The sequence below is a fragment of the Heloderma suspectum genome, chromosome 3 (assembly GCF_057233095.1).
Source record: "Heloderma suspectum isolate Gila_16-S chromosome 3, 16-S_ref, whole genome shotgun sequence".
Lineage (NCBI taxonomy): Eukaryota > Metazoa > Chordata > Lepidosauria > Squamata > Helodermatidae > Heloderma > Heloderma suspectum.
In genome coordinates, this window is record NC_139460.1 from 298,968,768 (window position 1) to 298,990,542 (window position 21,775).

Genomic DNA, 21,775 nt, shown 5'->3' on the forward strand with positions numbered 1-21,775 from the left:
TCTGCATAATACTATGCTGAACAGCAATCTCTCTGTACAGTTCCCTTAGATCTGGGTGGGGAACCTGTGGGCTTCCAGTTGTTGTTCAACAATAAGTCCCATAATCCCATGTTGGCTGTGGCTGATGGGAACTGGAGTTCAACATCTGGAGGTCCACAAGGTCCCCACTCCATCTTGGTGTTTCTTATCTACAATGTTTTCAGTGAATACATTTAGATATGCTTTAGTACTAAACAGTATCATAGAATCATAGAATAGTAGGGCTAGAAGGGGCCTATATGACCATCAAGTCCAACCATTTTAAAATTATTTTTAAAAATAAATACATACATACATATATTTAAAAAGTACTATGAGGCCTTTGGGATATTATTAGTTGGGGGAGAATCGCTTAAATAGGATGAAGCTATAAATGGGTTGTGTGTAAATGGATTGTTACACCCTGTTGCAGCCTTTCTCAATCCGATGCCCAGTCCAAATGGTGTTCTGCCTGTCTTAGATGGAGATGCCCTCCCCCTAAAGGATCAGATTCAAGTGTGTGTGTGTGGGGGGGGGGGGCTTATTGATCAAGCATTGTCATTAGAGGCTCAAGTGACCTCTTGGCTCGAAGTGCCTTTTTATGAGTTTTGGCTGATATGCCAGCTGCAACCTTTCCTGGATGAGGATAGCTTTGGCCACAGGTACCCATGCTCTAGTAACCTCCCACTCGGACTATTGCAATGCATTGTACATTGGGTAGCCTTTAAAATAGCTTGGAAACTGTCGTTGGTTCAGAATAGGGCCACAAGATTATTAACTGATGCCTGTGCTTTGTCAACTGCACTGCTCCCAATCCATTTCTGGGCCCAGTTTAAGTACTGGTTTTATACTTTAAAGCCCTAAATGGTGTTGGGCCAGGTTAACTGAAAGGCTGCCTTCCTCCATATGTACCTACCCTAGACATGAAGATGTAGCAGTGGCTTCCAGTTTTTACATAGCAGGCTTGACTTTTCACAACTTTAGGATATACAAAGGTTCTACTTTAAAATGTATTAGGTGGTCCAATCCTAGAAATAGTATCCTACAATCATAATGGTGGACAGAACCCTCGATATATGAATACTGTAAATGGCAAAAAAAAAAAAAAAAGGAAAGACGCTTTCCTGTCTGTCCCTTTCAACCTCCTGGTTTCTCCCTGCTCATATTTCTCAAGGAAGAAGAGACTCCCCTTCCCTTCCCTTCCCTTCCCTTCCCTTCCAACTACTTGAGACATATGGAGGTGAAGATGTAGAGCAGAGGCAGAATGTCCAGTTCTGCAATTCTGCCTCCCTTACTGCACAAGACCATGCATGTGTGCATTTGGACATGAGCAATTATGCATGTATAAGCTAGTAAAAAAAAATGCCATTCTACAAAAGTTTGCAGGTCAGTACTTATCAATTATATTGGACACCTACCGAAGTTGGCCTCTGGCAAGTCTTCTGGGGGTTACTTGTTCTTGTTTCTCCTTTATGTTTTAAAAAATAAATTAAAAAATTAGTGAGACATCAGTGTTGCCCAGTGGTATAGTGGTAAATTTTGAAGTTCAGGTGCTTGTTAGGAGTATTATAGCCATGCCCTCAAGGAAAGTTCAAAATCGCAGGGCAGCTGTGTAGATCCATACCAACAAACCAGTTCTAGCAGTATTTATCTCTACCAGGAGCAGGTCTTTTGTAAAACTAATGTGCTTAACTGCCCATTCAAGGCCAAACCACTGCCAAATACTCTGCATTACTACAGGGTATAATATATTATTGTTAAGAAAATACATTCCCCTCTCCCAGCCACTGTGAAATTGCAGCTAAACTCAGAGGGAACAGGGAATTCTGAGGGGGGAGGAAGATGGCATCAGCATCCCTGCTAATAAAATAATGTGGGCACTGCATCCCTGCAAGCCCTGGATCTGCTACACCACTGGTGTTTCAGTTGTTTCACCACTGGAAACAACAACTGACACAAAGCCCTATCTGAATTTTTAAAACCTACTTGTTGAATCTTGCAATGCTGACAGTGTTGCTGGATGTTACCCTCTAAATTGAAACAAAAAGAGAAAACAAATTTCTTACGCTGAAAATTATAAACACTGTCATACACACATTATTCCAAGAAAGGTATTGCACCTGATTCATGACAATGCGACCATGGTTCATTCTTTTCTGGTTCCTCATCTGTAAAACATGACTTTGTTAAAAATGAAAAATGAATTCATATACATTTTTCCACAGGTTCCTAAAGGTGACATTTTGAATGACCCCATAGTCATTTGAAGTCATATCAGGCTCCTTTGGATTGGTGCTTTTTGCTTCTTTATTTTAAAATTCATTTTGTCACATTATGCTTTATATTAGGGCCAAAACAAACATAACTTTAAATCTATATCCAGGACCTACATCTTTTTCCCCAACTTCATTTTTACTCTAGAGTAGGCACAATGGGACCAATCTGGATTGGGACCCTAGAGTGGGAGTCCCACTTTAGAGTGGGAGAACTCCAACCCTTACCTCCACCCCATGCCACTATGGGCCTTATTGTTTTTAAACTATGTTCCATTTAGCACAGGGACTCAAGTCACTTGCTTTCATCTACATGCACCCTTCTTGCTATTTGCCAGATCTCACAGAACGTTCCTATTCAAAGACATGCAACTAAGAATAAAATAAAGAACACTCACTTGCTTCCTCTATGTCTGCCTCATCTGTATCTGTAAACAAGAAGGCCTAATTGTTGATACAAAAACTGTAATGTCTATTTGTTTAAAATATAAATAGGTGCAGGGATATTAACCCATGTACGTCAAAATATATTTGCCACTCACTGACAGCAACCATTTCCACCAATTCTTTTCCTGACCATCCTGTTTTGCCACTTTTGCTGCCAGTTTCTAAGCATATTTATGGCCTGTTATTGCTGGGACTATCACCCTGACACAAAGACCATTTTAACAAGTATTATGTCTGAGATATTGTTTGTCATGGGAACAACATACACAAATGAAAGCAACAAAGGAATGTCCTAGTAGTGGCAAACAGCTGGCTTACATACCTAGCTGATAGCTGCTATTTCACTAATTTAAGCTACATATAAACATTTTTAAAGGGAGTAAGAGAATATAAACAAGTGGGGCCTGTAATAAAAAGTTGTAGTGGGAAGTGTAATCAGTGTAATCAATCAAGAATAATCAGACATTTATTTATTTATTTATTTATTTATTTATTTATTTATTAAATTTATTAATCGCCCATCTGACTGGTCACCCAGCCACTCTGGGCGATGTACAACCCACCATAAAACAATTTAAAACAATAAAATTTTACCATAATTTTTTTTTTTTTAAATACCCTAATCCACCCCAAATGCCTGCCTGAACAACCTCGTTTTTAATGCACGACGGAAGCTCATTAAAGAGGGGGCATGACGGAGTTCCCTAGGGAGAGAGTTCCACAGAGTGGGGGCCACCACAGAGAAGGCCCTCGCCCTCGTCCCCACCAGTCTAGCTGTCCTGGCTGATGGGACAGAGAGAAGGCCATCTGAGGCTGATCTTGTTAAGCGGCCTGTCTGGTGTTGCTGGAGGCGCTCCTTAAGATAGGCTGGGCCGGAACCATATAGGGTTTTAAAGGTCAAAACCAACACCTTGAATTTGGCCCAGAAAACAACTGGTAACCAGTGCAACTCCTTCAGCACTGGAGTGATGTGATCTCGCCGGCGGCTGCCTTTAATCAAGCGAGCCGCCGCGTTCTGTACCAGCTGCAGCTTCCGAACCGTCTTCAAGGGTAACCCCATGTAGAGCGCATTACAGTAGTCTAAACGAAAGGAGACCAGGGCATGTACTACCGATGGGAGCAGATGGTCGGGAAGGTAGGGGTGCAGCTGCTGTATCAGATGGAGTTGATACAGTGCTGTCTGGCTCACTGCTGACACCTGAGCCTCCATGGACACCTGGGAGTCCAAAATGACCCCCAGGCTGCGGACCTGGTCTTTCAAGGGTAGCCGTACCCCATTCAACACCAGGTCAACATCCCCCAGCCTCCTCTTGTCTCCCACCAAAAGTACCTCAGTCTTGTCAGGGTTCAGCTTCAGCTTATTCCTCCCCATCCAGCCACTCACCGTCTCCAGACATTTGGACAGGGATTCTACGGCCAATCTTGGTGAAGATTTGAATGAGAGGTAGAGCTGCGTGTCATCCGCATATTGATGACACTGCACCCCAAACCTCCTGATGATAGCCCCCAGTGGCTTCACACAGATGTTAAATAGCATCGGGGAGAGGATGGAACCCTGTGGCACCCCACAAGTAAGTGGCCACGGGTCCGAAACCTCCTCTCCCAGTGCTACCCTCTGTTACCTGCCAGAGAGGAAGGACCGGAACCACCGCAATACAGTGTCTCCAATGCCCAACCCCTCCAGGCGGTCCAGGAGGATACCGTGGTCAACGGTATCAAAAGCCGCTGAGAGGTCGAGGAGAACAAGGAAGGAGCATTCACCCCTATCCAGAGCCCTCCTCATATCATCCACCAAGGCGACCAAGGCTGTTTCTATCCCATGCCCAGGCCTGAAGCCCGACTGAAATGGGTCTAGATAATCAGTTTCTTCCAAGTGTGCCTTCAACTGCACCGCCACCACCCGCTCAATCACCTTGCCCAAAAATGGAAGATTTGAGACTGGGCGAAAGTTGTTCAGAACTTGAGGATCCAAGGAGGGCTTCTTTAAGAGCGGTCTTATCACTGCCTCCTTGAGGGCTGATGGCATCACTCCCTCCTCAAGGGAGGCGTTCACCACCGCCTTGATCCCCTCACCCAGTCTCTCTCTGCAGCTCATAATGAGCCAAGATGGGCAAGGAACAAGTAAGCAAGTGGTCGGCCTTACAGATAAAAGCACCTTGTCCACTTCATCAGGAGGAAGAAACTGGAACCGATCCCACAAAACCGGTTTGCCACAGGCCGCCTCTTGCTCACTAACTGTATCCACAGTGTGCAGAGTAACACACCTAATCTGATCAATTTTATCTGCAAAGTGCCTTGCCAAAGCCTCACAGGAGGCCTTAGAATGCTCCAGTGGTTCCGGAGCCACAGGACCGACCAGGCTCCGGACCACTTGGAACAGCCTCCTGGGGCAGCACTCTGCAGACGCGATGGAAGCAGCATAATATTCCTTTTTTGCTGCCTTCACCGCCACGTGATAGGCTGAAGATACAGCTCTAGCCCGTGTCTGATCGTCTTTGGAGCGAGACTTCCGCCACCGGCGCTCTAGCCGTCTCACCTCCTGTTTCAGAGCTCGTAACCAGTCCGAGCCCTGTTCAGGGGGAGAGGGCGTTTCGGAACCACCCGATCTAATGCCCCAGTGATTGCGGCATTCCAGCCACCCACCAGGGTCTCGACCGAGTGGCTGTTGGCATGCCCCAGAGAATCCCCAAGCGCATTCAGGAATCCATTTGGATCCATAAGACGCCTGGGGCGGACCATTTTAATGGGTCCTCCACCCCTGCGGAGGGGTTGTGGAACCGAGAAGTCCAACATCACCAGATAGTGATCTGACCATGACAAGGGGGTGGTGGATATACCCCCGACTTCCAGATCACTCCCCGCTTCTCCAGAAACAAACACAAGGTCTAGTGCATGACCGGCTACATGGGTGGGCCCAGTTAGAATATGGTGCAGCTCCCAGGAGGCCATGGTCTCCATGAAGTCCCGAGGTGCTCCTGTGAGGATGGCCTCCGAATGTACGTTGAAGTCCCCCAACACCAGTAAGTTAGGGGACTGTACACGCACGTCAGAGACCACCTCAAGCACCTCGGCCAGGGAGTCAGTCGTGCAGCGGGGTGGACAGTACACGAGCAGAATCCCCAGACTGCCCTTCGGACCCAACCTCCAGTACATGCACTCAGCAACCTTGGTCTCCCGGAGAGGGGGTCTGGTGAAGACCAAGGACTCTCGGTAGATAACAGCCACTCCCCCTCCCCGATCCCCAGCCCTCGGCTGCAGTGCATACGAAAATCAAGCTGGACACATGGCTGCAAGGGTTGGAGCAGCAGCCTCGGCCAGCCAGGTCTCCGTAATACATGCCAGGTCTGCACCCTCATCCAGGATCATGTCATGGATGAGGGAGGTTTTCTGGGTAACAGACCTGGCATTGCAGAGCAGCAAACGAAGGCCAGAAGATGGGGTCACGCCTCCCCCAGCCATCCTTTGGCTCTGGACAGGCCCGGAGCAGGGGACAGATAGTACACATCTCTCCCTTGTTCCCCTTACCTGGCATGGCCTGCCCCTAGTGCTCCGCCAGCGCCTGCCGCCCAGCCTCGGTATGTTCTGGCCCCCAACACTCCCCCCACTGCCTCCATCAGGTGGACACATGCCCCCTCGCTCCCGCCTATCAGGCAGGCTACCCACCCCTAAAAACACAACAAAATCCCCCCCAACAAAATAAAACAAACAAACAAAACAATTAAAATCCCCTTAAAAATGCCAGGCAGGAGTCCACAGGGAAGGCCTGGTGGCGGTGCCGGCGGCAGCAGGCCCAGCAGCAGCAAGCATGCCTCTTCCCCGGTGGTGGTGGTGGTGGCTTCTCCTGCAGGCCCTGGCTCTCCCAGGCCACCTCAGCCAGCCAGCTTATGTAGCCCCTCCAGGGAGGGGCAGGTGGAGCAGCACAGACATGCTCTCTTCCAGTTCTCCTCACCTCCCATTTTCAATGTTTCCCCAATCGTCTGGCAGCATTGCCCCTTAGCATGCTCAGTCCTCATTTGGCTGGGGCAGGGGGGTTGGCGGGAGTCCCCCCTTAGGGGGTTTTCTCCTAAATATTTGTTGTACTTCTGTAAGCCTTGGGGTAGACCAAACTGGCAGATGCCTTTCTTTTCTGTGTGGATGGTGCCATTTTGACTACATAAGGATCCACACTGAGAAAATGAGTTTTATTATTAATATATAGGATATACTGCAATATAATTACTGACCAGACTCGCTTTCGGAGGAGCTTTCTTTGTCACTTTCAGAACTGTCATTACCTTCACAAAATGAAAATCTATTAGTTTTGGCAATATTTAAACAATCATTTAAATAGCATTTAAAAATTAATGGTTCAGGTGAGACCTTAACAAAGGGTGGAGTCAACAGAGCCTTCTCACTTGTGGGAAGAGCTACTCCTATGCAGAGTGGGAGGCGCCTTGGACCTCCTGCACTGCATTTAAGCTACACAGGCAATTTCACCCATTTAGGGGAGGCTTCTGGGATGGGGAGGGAAGGAGGCTGGGGCAGGGATAGGTAAAGGCATAAGCCAGCTGCCCTCGTCTCCTCCCCTCCCCACCCCCAGAAACACCCCTTTTCCCATCTCTGCACTCTATTTACAAGCACAGAGAGGTTGCAGCTACAAGGGGAAAGGACAGGGAGTGAGGTTTCCTGGCTACAAGGTCAGAGCCCTGTCCCTGACCTAATATCCAGGAAACTGAAGAATCCTATGTCTCCCAAACACTGTCTAGGAGGCACAGGATTGCTCTCTTAGTGTTTTTAGGCAGTGTACGCTAGTGGCTCCAATTTCAGTCAGAACTCTAAAGGAGTTATCCAAAGTGCTGAACCCTATCCCCAAAATGGCTGGTTCTGACTGAAACCCAGAATGGATTAAACCCCCACCAAAATAGGAGCCACCAGCCTCCACTCTTTTTAGGGAAAACTAAATGTTTGCCCTAAACGTGTCATTACAAACCATTTCTAAGTATTTTTAGATTTAATAGCAGGTGTAGGAGGGGGCAATTTTCACTGTGATCACAGCATGTGGGGATGAGAAGTTTAACCCTTCTCTTCCCAGTTGTTAAAACAATTACATCCCATACACCAGTGGGATTTTTTCCCCTAAAGCTAATAGCCATGCAGAAGTGCAATTTTCATCAGGCCTGTGACTGGGGAAGAAAGGGTTAAACCTCCCCTCCCCAGGTGATGCAGTCCCAAATGAAAAAAAGTGGTGGGGGAGAGACACACCTGCTATTTTTTTTTAACCCAGCACAGTTCCTAATGATGCAATTCGCATCACTTCTAGGTTGTCCTTATACTGTAACACAAAACAACCCCTGATAATCATGGTGCTCCATGGTGAAAAGTCTTCCACTAGCTCTTGTTCAAAAGTTCATGGAATAGCACTAATTTTTCTCCTTCCGCTCACAGTTCTTTGGATCCAATGCGTAATATTTAACTTGTTAAAGTAAAACAAACAAACAAACAAAACCATAATGCCTCTATCAAAATTCTTGAGGAATCCCTCAAGGCCTTGAGGAGAAAACCAACCCCTAAACTAGAAAGCAACAACAATATGACAGTCCAAAAATTTGGGAACAATGAAGATGCAAATTTCTAAACCACCATTATTTATTTGGCAGCAGTTTTCATCAGTCATTAAAGATATGTCTTTGATGTATCAGTAAGAGAACATTTACCCAATTTATTTTCTTGAACAGAATCTTCATCTTTATCTTCAGAGATGTAACTATCTGTTTTGGGTGGAAGGAGTATCAAAGTTGGGATTATTATTATTATTATTATTTCCTTTTTAAAGGGGGGGATTTTAATAGTTTTCCAAAATAAAATCAACCAAAGCAACAAGAAGATAAATAAATAGGAAGTAGATAGATAAAAAAATGCATTAATTTTAAATATAATTATTGACAGAGGCTAGTACATTTAACATCTATTCATATTTAGTTTCTTTTCCATAATCTGAGGAAAGGCTTTGACAAATACTACTGTGTCTGTCCCTGATCAGTATATAGAATAAAATCCTGCTATATTTTATAAAAGTCAGATATTTTGACTTTGCCTTTTAGCTAACTTCAGTTGGTATGTCAATTTTTCTGCCATGACTATTTTATTTATTTATTTCATTTCTATACTGCCAATAGCAGAAGCTCTCTGGGCAGTTCACAAAAATTAAAACCATAAAGTACCACATAACTATGTTGCCATAATTCCATATATTCTATCTGCCATAATTCCATATACCATGATTTCAATGTTAAAAGTTCTGTGGTTTTCCAACTTTTTGCTATGACTCTTCGGGCTACCATCAGCATGAACTCAATTCATGCTCCCATACAGTCCCCAAAATGCATGAGTTAAACAACCATGAATTGTCATTACATGTGAACCGTGTCATTATTGTTGTTGTTGTTGTTCAGTCGTTCAGTCGTGTCCGACTCTTCGTGACCCCATGGACCATAGCACACCAGGCCTTCCTGTCCTGTGCTCTCTCCCAGAGTGTGCTCAAGTCCATATTCATTGCATCGGTGATGCTATCTAGCCACCTCATCCTCTGCCGTCCCCTTCTCCTTTTGCCTTCAATCTTTCCCAGCATCAGGGTCTTTTCCAGGGAGTTTTCTCTTCGCATTAGGTGGCCAAAATATTTGAGCTTCAGCTTCAGGATCTGTCCTTCCAATGAGCACTCAAGGTTGATTTCCTTTAGGATGGACAGATTTGACCTCCTTGCAGTCCAGGGGACTCGTAAGAGTCTTCTCCAGCACCACAGTTCGAAAGCATCGATTCTTCGGTGCTCAGCCTTCCTTATAGTCCAGCTCTCACAGCCATCGGTTGCTACTGGGAAAACCATAGCTTTGATTAGACGGACCTTTGTCGGCAAGGTGATGTCTCTGCTTCTTACTATGCTGTCTAGGTTTGCCAAAGCTTTCCTCCCAAGTAGCAAACGTTTTTTAATTTCATGGCTACAGTCACTGTCTGCAGTGATCTTGGAGCCCAAGAAAATAAAATCTGTCACTGCTTCCATTTCTTCCCCTTCTATATGCCAGGAAGTGATGGGGCCAGATGCCATGATTTTAGTTTTTTTAATGTTGAATTTCAAACCAGCTTTTGCACTCTCCACTTCCACCCTCAACAAGAGGCTCTTTAGATCCTCTTCGCTTTCTGCCATTATGGTGGTATCGTCTGTGTATCTGAGGTTGTTGATAATTCTCCCAGCAATCTTAAATCCGACCTGTGATTCATCCAACCCAGCGTTTCTCATGATATACTCTGCATATAAGTTAAATAAGCAGGTCGACAATATGCAGCCTTTCCCAATTTTGAACCAATCCAATTTTGAACCAAAATGGTTCCATGTCCGGTTCTTACTGTTGCTTCTTGACCCTCATACAGGTTTCTCAGGGGACAGGTAAGGTGGTCTGGTACTCCCATCTCTTTATGAATTTGCCACAGTTTGTTGTGATCCACACAATCAAAGGCTTTAGAGTAATCAATGAAGCAGAAATAGACGTTTTTCTGGAATTCTCTTGCTTTCTCCATGATCCAGCGAATGTTGGCGATTTGATCTCTAGTTCCTCTGCCTCTTCGAAACCCAGCTTGTACTTCCGGTAGTTCTCGGTTCACATACTGCTGAAGCCTAGCTTGTAGGATTTTGGGCATAACCTTGCTTGCATGTGAAATAAGCGCAATTGTACGGTAGTTTGAACACTCTTTGGCATTGCCCTTCTTTGGAATTGGAATGTAAACTGACCTTTTCCAGTCTTGCGGCCATTGTTGAGTGTTCCAAATTTGTTGGCATATTGAGTGCAGCAGTTTAACAGCATCATCTTTTAGGATCTTAAATAGCTCATTATAGTCAACAATAAATAAAACAACAGCAACAATTAAACAGTTAAAAAAGAAGCTGAAAGCAGTAGTTAAAAGCAAACCACAACATTTCGTAGAACAAATAGAGCAAATCCTACAGCTAGCTTACAAATGTCCAAGCAAATAAAAAGGCTTTTGCCTAGTGCTGGGATGACATGAGAGTCGACACCAGGCACATGTTCCTGACAAGGGCATTCCACACAAGCATTAATGTGAAGTTTTATTATGACTATGGTAAAACCAGAACATTGCTTATGCTTCACATTCTTAACCACTGCACTACACTAGTTCTCAGAAGCATTATGCACCACTGTGCATGTGTAGGGGTTGGGAAGACAGTGCATGCAGCTGAGAATGGTTTGGCGGCGGGAACTGTAGCTGTACCAACATCTAAGACATCAAGCGTTATAACAACTTAACAGTGGCATATGCCATTAAAAACGCCAACTGCACACTTAGAATAATATAACATTCAAATTCTCCCCAAATTCATCCAAAGAGATTCTGCTACAGAATTCTCCACAATATCCAAAATTCATTTTAGCTTTATCCAAGGCTAATGGGTGAGCAATGCAAAAATGTAATAATCCTGGCTGTGTGGAGGAGAATTCTTAGAAAGGAAAAACCCTGTAACCCCTAATAACAGTTTCTCAGAATCTCCAGTGCCTTTTGTATGCAACCAGTAAAGCTACCCAAATTTTGTTCTCATGTCTGCTTGTGCACAAGCCAAGTGTTTTATGATGCATGAAGCTGTGGTACAAGTAATTTATGGAGCTTACAAAAATGGCATGCAAATAGTGTTGCTGTCGGACTGTCATTTGCAATTTATTAAAATTATCTTAGGAGATAAATAAGGTGCTGCTCTGTTATTTGCTTAATATGGTCTACATGGTGTTAGTACCATTGGATTGCTAAAACTGATTAAAAGGCCTGGATGAAATAGTTGATGCCAATACAAAATAAAAGCTGTAGTAAAGGATGTGACAACTAACATGTGACAATTAAGATGCATGGTGTGATCAGTTTTTGTCTGGGACTGAGGAAAAACAGATTCAGCCATGAAGCTCACTATGCGACCTTAGATACCTCACGGGATTTTTATGAGGATAAAATTCGGCCATGTACACTGTCCTAAGCTTCTTGGAGGAAGCTCCAAGCAGAAAAAAATGAAGCAATCAAACAGAAGCTACAAGAAATTAAGGTAGAGAAAAGATAAGATGATAACTTTAAATTATAACTTCAAACTAATATGGACCAGAAACAGACTGATTTCTCCATCCCAGCTTTTTGAGACATTTGGCTGGCTACTGTGGGAAACAGGATGCTGGATTAGATAGAACCTTGGTCTTGATCCAGCAGATCTGAGACACAGCAATTTTGCTTAAAAAAAAATAAAGAGATATTCACCCTCTTCAGATGACATATTGTCGTGATGAAAGCTTATGGGGAAGGGGTGGAACTGCAACAGGCAGCTCCACCCCAAACCTACTCATGTTTGTTAGGATGTATGTTGTATACAATGAATTGAGTGGAGGGTTCTGTGTTTTTCCCTGATAATAGGAAGTGAGCTCCTTATTGAATTTATCAACAAGGTGGTAGGAGGCAATGGGCAGTATCCAACAATGACACTGCATCTACATGCTGATTATCTTGCACCAGGGGGACCCACTGTTAGCTAACTCTTCCTCAAGCAGCCCTGGAAATGAGCTAAAATGCTTGTTTCCAGAATAGGACAGGTCAGCAGAGCTCACTTCTGCTATGGCTGCTGACCTGTTCTTTTGTGGAAACTAGTGTTTCTTGAGGGCATCAGATTGGAGAAAGCTGGAGTAGATGAAACTGGGCTAAATGGACTGACATATAAGGAAGGTTTCTACTTTCCAGAGTAGCAAAGAGAGAAAAGAGTAGGCAAATCAGTGGGAGCAAGAGAATGAAGCCATTTGAATCAATAGAAGATGTTTAAATAGAATGGAGGAATAAAGGAGGAGCCAAATTAGGTAACAGAAAAGAGAAGCACAGTGATCCTTATTAAAAGTGGAATAAATTCTGCAAGCTGAAGGATTCAACATGGAAGAAAAAGGGTTAAGAAAAGTAAGATTGGTGAAGTGAAATGAGTAATTATAACAATGGGACAGAAGGAATGTGCAAAATGAGGGAGAAGGCAATTTCTGCTGATATGGCCCTTCCCCTCTGCTCACCCCTCCCAATTCAGCTTGAGACCCTCCAGAATAGTGAAGATGGTGGCACTGGGGGCTGCCTTTCCTGAAATGCTCTCACCAGCAGAAGCAAACACTGGATCCAGCCCCCCCCCTTTTTTTTTTAAGGCAGTGGTGTCTTATGCAAGCTCTGGCAGAACAATGGTGAAAAATGTCAACTCAGGCCTTGCAATCATTAGACCATTAATTCCTGAAGTAGTCATTCTGAAGTTAGCATGATTAGTAATACCTCTCAGATTTGCAGCTTAAATTCAAATAAATTGAAAGGAATAGATAACACATCTTTGTGGGAAGGACAGCCATGATAAAAAGTGATAAAAACGAAATCAACTTTTCATAATCATTAAATTTATTAGAGCATTAATTTAGGTCTCCTAATACAAGATCCATTCATATTTCAAAATAATCATTCATTCTTTAAAAACAGATCTGCTTAAAAATGGGTAGGCTTTGAAAAAGTAATTACCTTTATCTTCCAAAGATGAAACATCAGTTTCACTGAAAAATAAAACAATGAACATGTGAAAGGTTTTTGTTGTGACAGAACTAAAAGATGACATCCACTGTATCATTTTTGGACCATTAAATAATTGTTAAAATGAATGTCAAAAAATAAACATGAATACATTCATTCATAAGCTTGAGACATTTTTGTGTTGTCTGTCACATAAAGCTATACTGTCATAAATGGATTAACAGCAGAAGTCTATGAAAGCAGCATTTGTTTAGGAGAGTGGATGTATAAATTCTTATAGCTATTACTCCCCATCTCTTCCACAGCCCAAATTCTGTGCTAGTATCACTTGAAGAGGGGGTCAAAGTTTAGCAGGATCAATATGAGGCTTTGTGCAACTCCTGCTGATCGGAACCACCATGTAATTCCAGTTTGATTAGTAAGAAATTAATACTAGTGTTACATAACACACAGAATCCAGAATTTACATGATATTTATAATGATTCAGCTCAAAATACTAACTTGACCACAGAATGTACCATGGTATCTGAATCTTTAAGTTCAGCTTCTTCAATAGACCTTACAAGCTAGTTGTATAGCGCTGCTAAACAACTGGCAGAAATGCCCGTGCAGATATACTCTTAGGCTGCCTCAGCAAGAGTAAAAGAAAAAATGTTTGAACTGCAGCAATTGCCCTTTTCTTCAGTCAACAGGTCTTTTTTTTAAAAAAACGTAGTGGGGTCATATGGGTTCCTAATTTGCTTTAAGAAGCTTTGGAAGACACATGGACATTAGGAAATCAAAAAGCTTTAAAAAAAAATGATGTTTGACCACATTGAAGCCCAAGCTCTGACAATGAACCTACTGCTATTGTCTTGGACGAATGGGACTGCGCTTTGCTATCTGCAAAATCACGATGCAAAATTTGGAGAGGTGGTAGCAAAATGTTGTCTTCTTTTGCTTCTGATTAACTGTTTGTTACTGGTTATGTGATTCCTCTCATGAGATAACAATTGAACAAGCAATAGGGTATATCTGCACCAGCATCTTGTTACATTTCATTTTCATTGCATTACTTTTTAAATTAATATATTACATGGATTTTAAACCAATGTATTACAACATTGCAAAATATTGATCCACTTACACAACAGTATTTTCCAAAGCATGTATCTGCCCTTCAGCTTTTCTAGACAAGGCTGTTTAACCCACTGCTTCTGCTTTTAAATTGTTTGCAGAATTAAGATTGAAACTCTACATAAAGTTTTTTTCCTTTCCTGCCTTTCTGTACTTTCCACTACGTATCCTCTAGATGGTACTATGGCATAGCAGTATAACACAAGTACACTAGTGGAAAGTTACAATTTGTTTTGCCATGCCAAAAAATACCAGATCTTCCCCACCCCAAAACCCTGCAAAAACGCTTGGAAAACACAGGAGCGAAACTGGGGGATGACAACATCATCTAAAGCACCTGTAAACAACCATAAGTGAGGAATGGCAAGCACACATTAAAACCTCATTTAGAAAAGTTCTATAACCTCTTGAGTAATAAAGAAAAGCATACTGTTTATTTTGAAATTTTACACTGTTGATTACTGTCAGTTCTAGATTTAATATAGGCTGTGATGTTTTCCATAACTGCAATGTTCCACAGCTTACATAACCAATTTAGACTGAATTTCCCATATCCAACCAACAATAAACTTATGTGCCACAGGGTGAGGAGACCTTTTGAAAGACCTGTTTTCAATACTGTGAAGTAGCCACATGTTTAACTTCTGCCACAACTCTAGGCAGATGGATGGATCGATGCAAATACATGAACTGACTCAAAAAAGAAGAGCAAAACACTGCACTGTTGGAAAAGGAGGGACACAACACAGCCAAAAAAGAACAATACCGCAGGATATAACTCCAAGCTAATCAAACAAGAAGCTGTGTGTTGTTGTTTTTAACGAGGTAGAGGATTCTGCATTACAAAACTAGAAGGTAAACATATCATGGGATATGGTATAATGCAGTCCCTGCCTGTACAAGTATCTCCAGGAAAACATGCAAAGGAACACCAGTCGGAATACATCTTCAGTTTAGAAAAGTCATTTGCACTGTCAGAACGCATAAAAGTGGGAAATTTAATATTTTTGGTAAAACATGTTGAGAGATTTACAACGCAAGGGAAAACTCATATTCTTGCTTAATTTGTTTTAAAATCATGTCTGAGCTTTTGAAAAAAGCCTGGGATCCTCAAAACTTTGGGGTGTCTGCCTCTCCCTCTTCCCAGTCACTACTGGATTTTGTTTTGTTTTCTTCCTGTATTTTTCTAGGAAAGAAAAGACTGTTTTCCTGTGTCTGTTTTGTGGCTAGATAGCATTTTTTTCAGTTTCATTTTCAGTTAGCATTACATGACTGTTGCTCATCATAAAAGTTACAAAAGGCTCTATATAGAGGCAAAATGTGCAGAAATGTGGAAGAGACACTGAATTCAGAATTTCAAGAACAGTAACACTTTCATCTTTTTAAATTAAAAAAGAACTGTGCTAAGTAGCATGTCCAATAACAACCAAAACGTGTTTATAACTGGGGCATCTTTGATTGCAAAAAGAATATTATTAATGACATGAGAGTGATACTTAATATTGAGTATACTATACTAGATTAAAAATCCAGCACTGAATTAATTGACTATTTCTAAACAGCACAATAAATTGATGACATTTGCTATCATTTGGTCTGCATTCTGAATAATTTTTAGTTACTCCAGTGCTGGGATTAAGATATATACATTATTTTAAAATTATGTAATGTTACTATATTTGTAACTGTGTATTACTATTAATATTATTAAAAATAGTAGTAGTACTGATCATATTATTATTGCTAATAATAATCACATTTATTGATACAATTTTATCAATACGCATGTGTACATTTGTATTGTAAGCAATTTTTATCATTCTCAATCGTTATTACTATACAATTAACACTTAGTAATATGATTATGGGTGTTTTTTATATAAAATAAAATGTATTTCTAATTATAATTAACAAGTTCGGTTGTTAAATATAGAGGGTTGGATCCAAACTTAGTCATACTTGAAGTAGATCCACTGAAATCAATGGGACTACTTATGTCCTATTAATTTCCTATCGATTTCAGTGGGTCTACCCTATTACCAAACGCCGGGTTGAATGAAACGCCGGGTTGGATGAATCACAGGTCGGAATTAAGATTGCCGGGAGAATTATCAACAACCTCAGATACGCAGACGATACCACCCTAATGGCAGAAAGTGAAGAGGATCTAAAGAGCCTCTTGTTGAGGGTGAAAGAGGAGAGTGCAAAAGCTGGTTTGAAACTCAACATTAAAAAAACGAAGATCATGGCATCTGGCCCCATCACTTCCTGGCATATAGAAGGGGAAGAAATGGAAGCAGTGACAGATTTCTTTTTCTTGGGCTCCAAGATCACCACAGACGGTGACTGTAGCCTTGAAATTAAAAGACGCTTGCTCCTTGGGAGGAAAGCTATGGCAAACCTAGACAGCATAGTAAGAAGCAGAGACATCACCTTGCCGACAAAGGTCCATCTAATCAAAGCTATGGTTTTCCCAGTAATAATGTATGGCTGTGAGAGCTGGACTATAAGGAAGGCTGAGCGCCGAAGAATTGATGCTTTCAAACTGTGGTGCTGGAGAAGACTCTTACGAGTCCCCTGGACTGCAAGGAGGTCAAATCAGTCAATCCTAAAGGAAATCAACCCTGACTGCTCATTGGGAGGACAGATACTGAAGCTGAAGCTCAAATATTTTGGCCACCTAATGCGAAGAGAAAACTCTCTGGAAAAGACCCTGATGCTGGGAAAGACTGAAGGCAAAAGGAGAAGGGGACGGCAGAGGATAAGATGGCTAGATAGCATCACTGATGCAATGAATATGGACTTGAGCATGCTGCGGGAGAGAGCGCAGGACAGGAAGGCCTGGCGTGCTATGGTCCATGGGGTCATGAAGAGTCAGACATGACTGAGCAACAACAACAACAACAACCCTATTACCAAGTCTGGATCCAACCCAGATTTTTTTTACATGTGAATGAATATTTTAACTAAAGTTGTGGCCTTTGAAAGGCTACCATTGCCGATGATAATGAACAAATGTGGTTCAAACTACAGAGCTTTTCATTTTCAAAAATATGTTTGGAGAATTAATAAGATTAGAACATTTGGAGGTTTAACGTTCACATACAAACCCAGCTAAGGATGTTTCATACATGGCAGAGGAGTAGACGCAAGCTCTTGCACTACTGCGTGCACATGGTAATAGGTGGTCCAAATAACATGCCCATGCAATCATACATGCATATGAATTGGGCCTCTATATGTATGAGCGCAGATGTGTAGTAAACCATCTATCATGTTAATTCATATGGGCAAGGAGGAAGGGTGTATTTACCTGCTCTTCCACTGAACCTATAAGACCATTGTCCAGGGGAACATGTGAACCAACCATAAGAGGACAACTGAATTCAGAGTGGTAATGAATCTATCAGTGCTCTGCATTTATCTTGTAACTTGACATTAAGCCACTCCTAACTCTAATTGGTTCATGCATTGTAATCATGTTCATGATATGTTGTATGAAATTGTTTTTCTTCATCTGTATATTGCATAGAATCTACCAAGTTCCAGACTTCTTCATGTGTCAGAAAAAGTAAAACCCTGCCCAATAAAACCAAACGTCACAGTAAATTTGTTGCTCCTTAAGATGCCACAGATTGTTTGCTGATTTTCAAAGGCAAATATGGCCACCTATATTTCAGAGTAAATGAGGTAGTATTGGACTATACAATTTGAAACTTGAGTTGTCAATCCTCTATGTATTATGAGAAGAATCGGGAGTGGCATGGTTTATATTGACCTAACTCTGAGTCATGCAATATTTTTGTAAAGGATGGTGTCTAATGATTTTACAAGGATCATTAATGTAAATGCCTTGAGACAGTAAGCATAATCTTTCTAGCTGCAGGGAAGAGTTAGAAGCCTAACTCATAAATACACTTAAAAAAATGGGCTCAAATTACAGAAGGGCTTCAGAAGTCAGACATACTCTCAGCCCAAACTACCTCACAGGGTTGTTGTTGTGAGGATAAAATGGACAGCAGGAGGAGGATAATGTAAGCCGCCTTGGGTTCCTTGCAAGAGGAAAAAAGGCAGGATATAAATGCAATAAATAAATAAATAAAATATTCACATTTTTTTAATTGCCAAGGAACAGCTTCTTGCTCCATAATTAAAGCACTCACTAAACCAGACTTCCCCCAACATGGTGCCCTTCAGATGTTTTGTGCTACAGCTCCCATTAGCCCCAACCAACATGGGCAATGGTCAGGGATGATGGAGTTGTAGTCCAAAACATCTGGAGGGTGCTGTATTGGGGAGTACTGCATGAAACTGGAGAAAAAGTTTAAACTTTAAATGTATGTTATCGCTAAGGCATGTAAATGCATTTTTATTAAAATATATATATGTCAGGCACAATGGGGTATACTCCTCTATCTCACAAAGTAGTCTCTTTGAACCTTTTTCCAGAAGTCTCATTCTCTAATTGTTTGGCGGAGTAACCTTTCATGGTTAGAATGTGGTTGTCTTTTTCTCACTGGATAGTTTGTTTTTACAACCTCTCTCTAGAAGTCTCTCTCTCACACACGATATCCAAAGTGATTACACTGACAGACAAAAGAGCATATGAACTCATGCCTTATACTGAGTACATACATGAGCAGATCCAATCATCAGACTCCTAACTCTCCCTTTCCCTTCCCACCCAATGCACCACAATTTCTGAACTCCCTAAACTCTCAGCAAATGATAGTTTGACACTGTGTCCAACTAAATACAGCAAACTATGGCTTTAACAAATTATAATTTGACTTTAAACCAGATCCAGATCACACAATGGTTTGGATCCTTGTTTGAGGGCACACTATGGTTTCCTCAGACTATGGCTTGCTACATTTAGATGCAACAACAAAGAACAGAGAGGAAAGATTTAGAATTGTGGCATGTAAGGTGAGGAGGAAGGGGAGAGGGCGGGAGGACTAACCATGCTATCCAATCATTTGTTTTTTAAGTGGATTTGCCAGGAAATGAATTTTGAGACTTTCTGCAAGCAAGTATTGTGCTCTAGCACTAAGCTATGGGCTGTCCTCCTGCCTCATAGCCCTGACGAGATTGTTATCAAACTTCATTGAGCTTGTTATGATGTTGTTTACGTGAATACACCTTTCTATACAGTACCAACTTGAAGTCAGTTTCGTATCTCATAGCCACCTTTTCGTAATACCCACACTTATTCCATCACTCCAACATAATATTGAACGTATCACTTTTCTCTCAAGAAAAACATCCAATAGTTCTTGGGTAGTTCCAGATGAGGCTTTTATTGTGTAATCACCCTGCCTCATTCACAGAATTTTACAGGGGTCCAAACAACATCATCTTCCATTTGTAACCCTCCTGTGTTTTCCCACCATTTCTGTCTTTTCTTGCCACAGAAAAGCCATTGAGGAGAGAAAGACAGGATAGTTCCACAATGTCTTCTAATAGGTAGCACTAGGAACATTTGGAAGCATTCCTTGTTTCAGTGTGAAAACCTATACATGTTAAGGCAGAAAAAAAGTCCTACAACTCCATGCATTCCCCAGCCAGCCATAATGACTGGGGAATACTGGGAGTTGTGGGACTTTTTCTGTCTAACCATGCATAGGATTGTACCTTCAGTTGCTTAAACTTAAAGTCACAATGGGAGTTGCAGGATGGTCACACCAAGATCTGGTCTGGTCATTGTTATTGTCTTTTCCAGATCTACAGTACTGGCTATGAAACAATTCTGTAGTTTGAGATGGAGGCCGAGAACAGAGACGTATTCCCGCATTTTAGCAAAGAGCTGAAAGGCAACCTGATTGCTGCTAATTGCTTCTAATGATCCATTTCCTTACACGTAAGTGCTGAGTTTGATGCTGCCAAAGGATTTATCTGAACTGGTAACATACTAATATTCTGGTGTTAATGGAGAGCACCATATCAAAGTTAAATAATCACACTTGGCATTTATGTAGCACATTTTAAGTTCTCAAAGCGCTTCCTGTAAAACAGCCTTCCCCAACCTGGTGCCCTCCAGCTGTGATGCATTACCGCTCCCATCAACCCCAGGAAATACAACCGCGCTAGTTGGGGATGGTGGGAGGCGTAGTCCAACACAGCTGGAGGACATCAAACTGCCAAAGGCTGCCTTACAAGCTTGTAAAATTAGGACAGAGATGCCCTGTTTGGGCTGGTGGGAAATACTGCTACCTCAAAATCCTGCTGGAATCCAAAGATAAGTAAATAATAAATTGGATTAGTTTACTTAGGAAATGTTTCCTTCCTGCCTATCAGAAAGGTGGAGGAGGAGCAGCTAAAACTAACCTAGTCAGGCGAAAGACTGCACCAAGCTATTGGGGCGAGAAGGGACATTTCCCTCACACAGAGACGCTCACACCGACCCTGAAGGGGAGGGATGCGAATTGTTTCCATTCTGTAAACAGCCCTTTCCGTTCAACAGCTCGGATTTCCCCCAGAGACAGCCAGCCTTTGTGGTGATGCGGGAACCATAATGAAAGGTTCCCGCCATCCTGCTTCCTTCTCCCTGCCAGCTTAGCTCTCCTCCTCCTCCTCCTCCTGCTGCTCCTCTTCCACTCCCGTGCCTTCTGCAATGGCGCCCTTTGTCCGCGCGACCGGGCTCTCCCCGCGCTGGGCCCGGAGCCCAAGAAGGCGCGCGCGCTGCACACCTTTCCTCGCCGACGGGCGGCCTCTAAAAGCTGCAGCGCCCTGGCCGGGGCTCGGCGCTGGCGCTCCCTCCCAAGCCTGGCTCGGCATTCGGCGCCGCTTGGCGCCTCGCTCCGGCGCCCCGCCGCCCCTTCGCCGGGCTGCCCTGACTCACCTGCCCTGCACCTGCTGCCCGCACTGCTGCCCGCTGGTCATCCTGGACGGCGAAGAGACGCGCACGGCGGGGAAGGAGGAGGCAGCTGCGAGCGAGCGAGCGAGCGCGCGCGCGCTCCGGGGCGGATGCGCGGCTCGCAGAGGGGGCGGGAGGCGAGCGAGCATCTGGAGGGGAAGTGGCGGCGGCGGCGCGAGCAGGTCGAAGCAGCCAAGCGCGCGTGTGGAGGCACGGCCGCGGCAGCCGTCGCCTAGGCAACGAGGGCAATCAGCACGCTGCAAGGCGGCGAATCACCCCGAGGGTCCTGAAAGAACCCCGCGCGGGGCTCACCGGCGCTTGAAGCTCCAGAACGTGCGTCCGCCTCAGCCCAGGCCCAGCGGGAGAGCGCTCCAGCCCGCTCGGCTCCTGCGGATGCGCTTCCCGGGGGCGTCCCTGGGCTAGAGGGACTTTGGGTCTCATGCAGCGGGGCTCTTCTTATGTTCTGTGGGCAATAAAAGAAGCAGTAAAGGCAAAAGCACC

At 43.2% G+C, this 21,775-nt stretch overlaps 1 protein-coding gene across 2 annotated transcripts in view; it reads right to left on the minus strand.

Annotated features, from left to right (window-relative positions):
• LOC146351484 (uncharacterized) overlaps positions 1 to 21,522 on the minus strand; it is a 52,866-nt gene extending 31,344 nt beyond the window's left edge. Inside the window, exons 1-8 of one of the 2 annotated variants that reach the window (XM_084847381.1) lie at positions 21,260 to 21,522; positions 13,293 to 13,324; positions 8,432 to 8,485; positions 6,962 to 7,012; positions 2,690 to 2,719; positions 2,139 to 2,186; positions 2,005 to 2,048; positions 1,437 to 1,486 (exon numbers count right to left, since the gene is read on the minus strand). In XM_084847381.1, coding sequence (XP_084703507.1) covers positions 1,437 to 1,486; positions 2,005 to 2,048; positions 2,139 to 2,186; positions 2,690 to 2,719; positions 6,962 to 7,012; positions 8,432 to 8,485; positions 13,293 to 13,324; positions 21,260 to 21,423 — 473 coding nt within the window. In that variant the 5' untranslated portion in view covers positions 21,424 to 21,522. The remainder of the gene's footprint in view (positions 1 to 1,436; positions 1,487 to 2,004; positions 2,049 to 2,138; positions 2,187 to 2,689; positions 2,720 to 6,961; positions 7,013 to 8,431; positions 8,486 to 13,292; positions 13,325 to 21,259) is intronic. The other variant, XM_084847380.1, reaches the window with a different exon arrangement.
• Between the last annotated feature and the right edge of the window lie 253 nt (positions 21,523 to 21,775).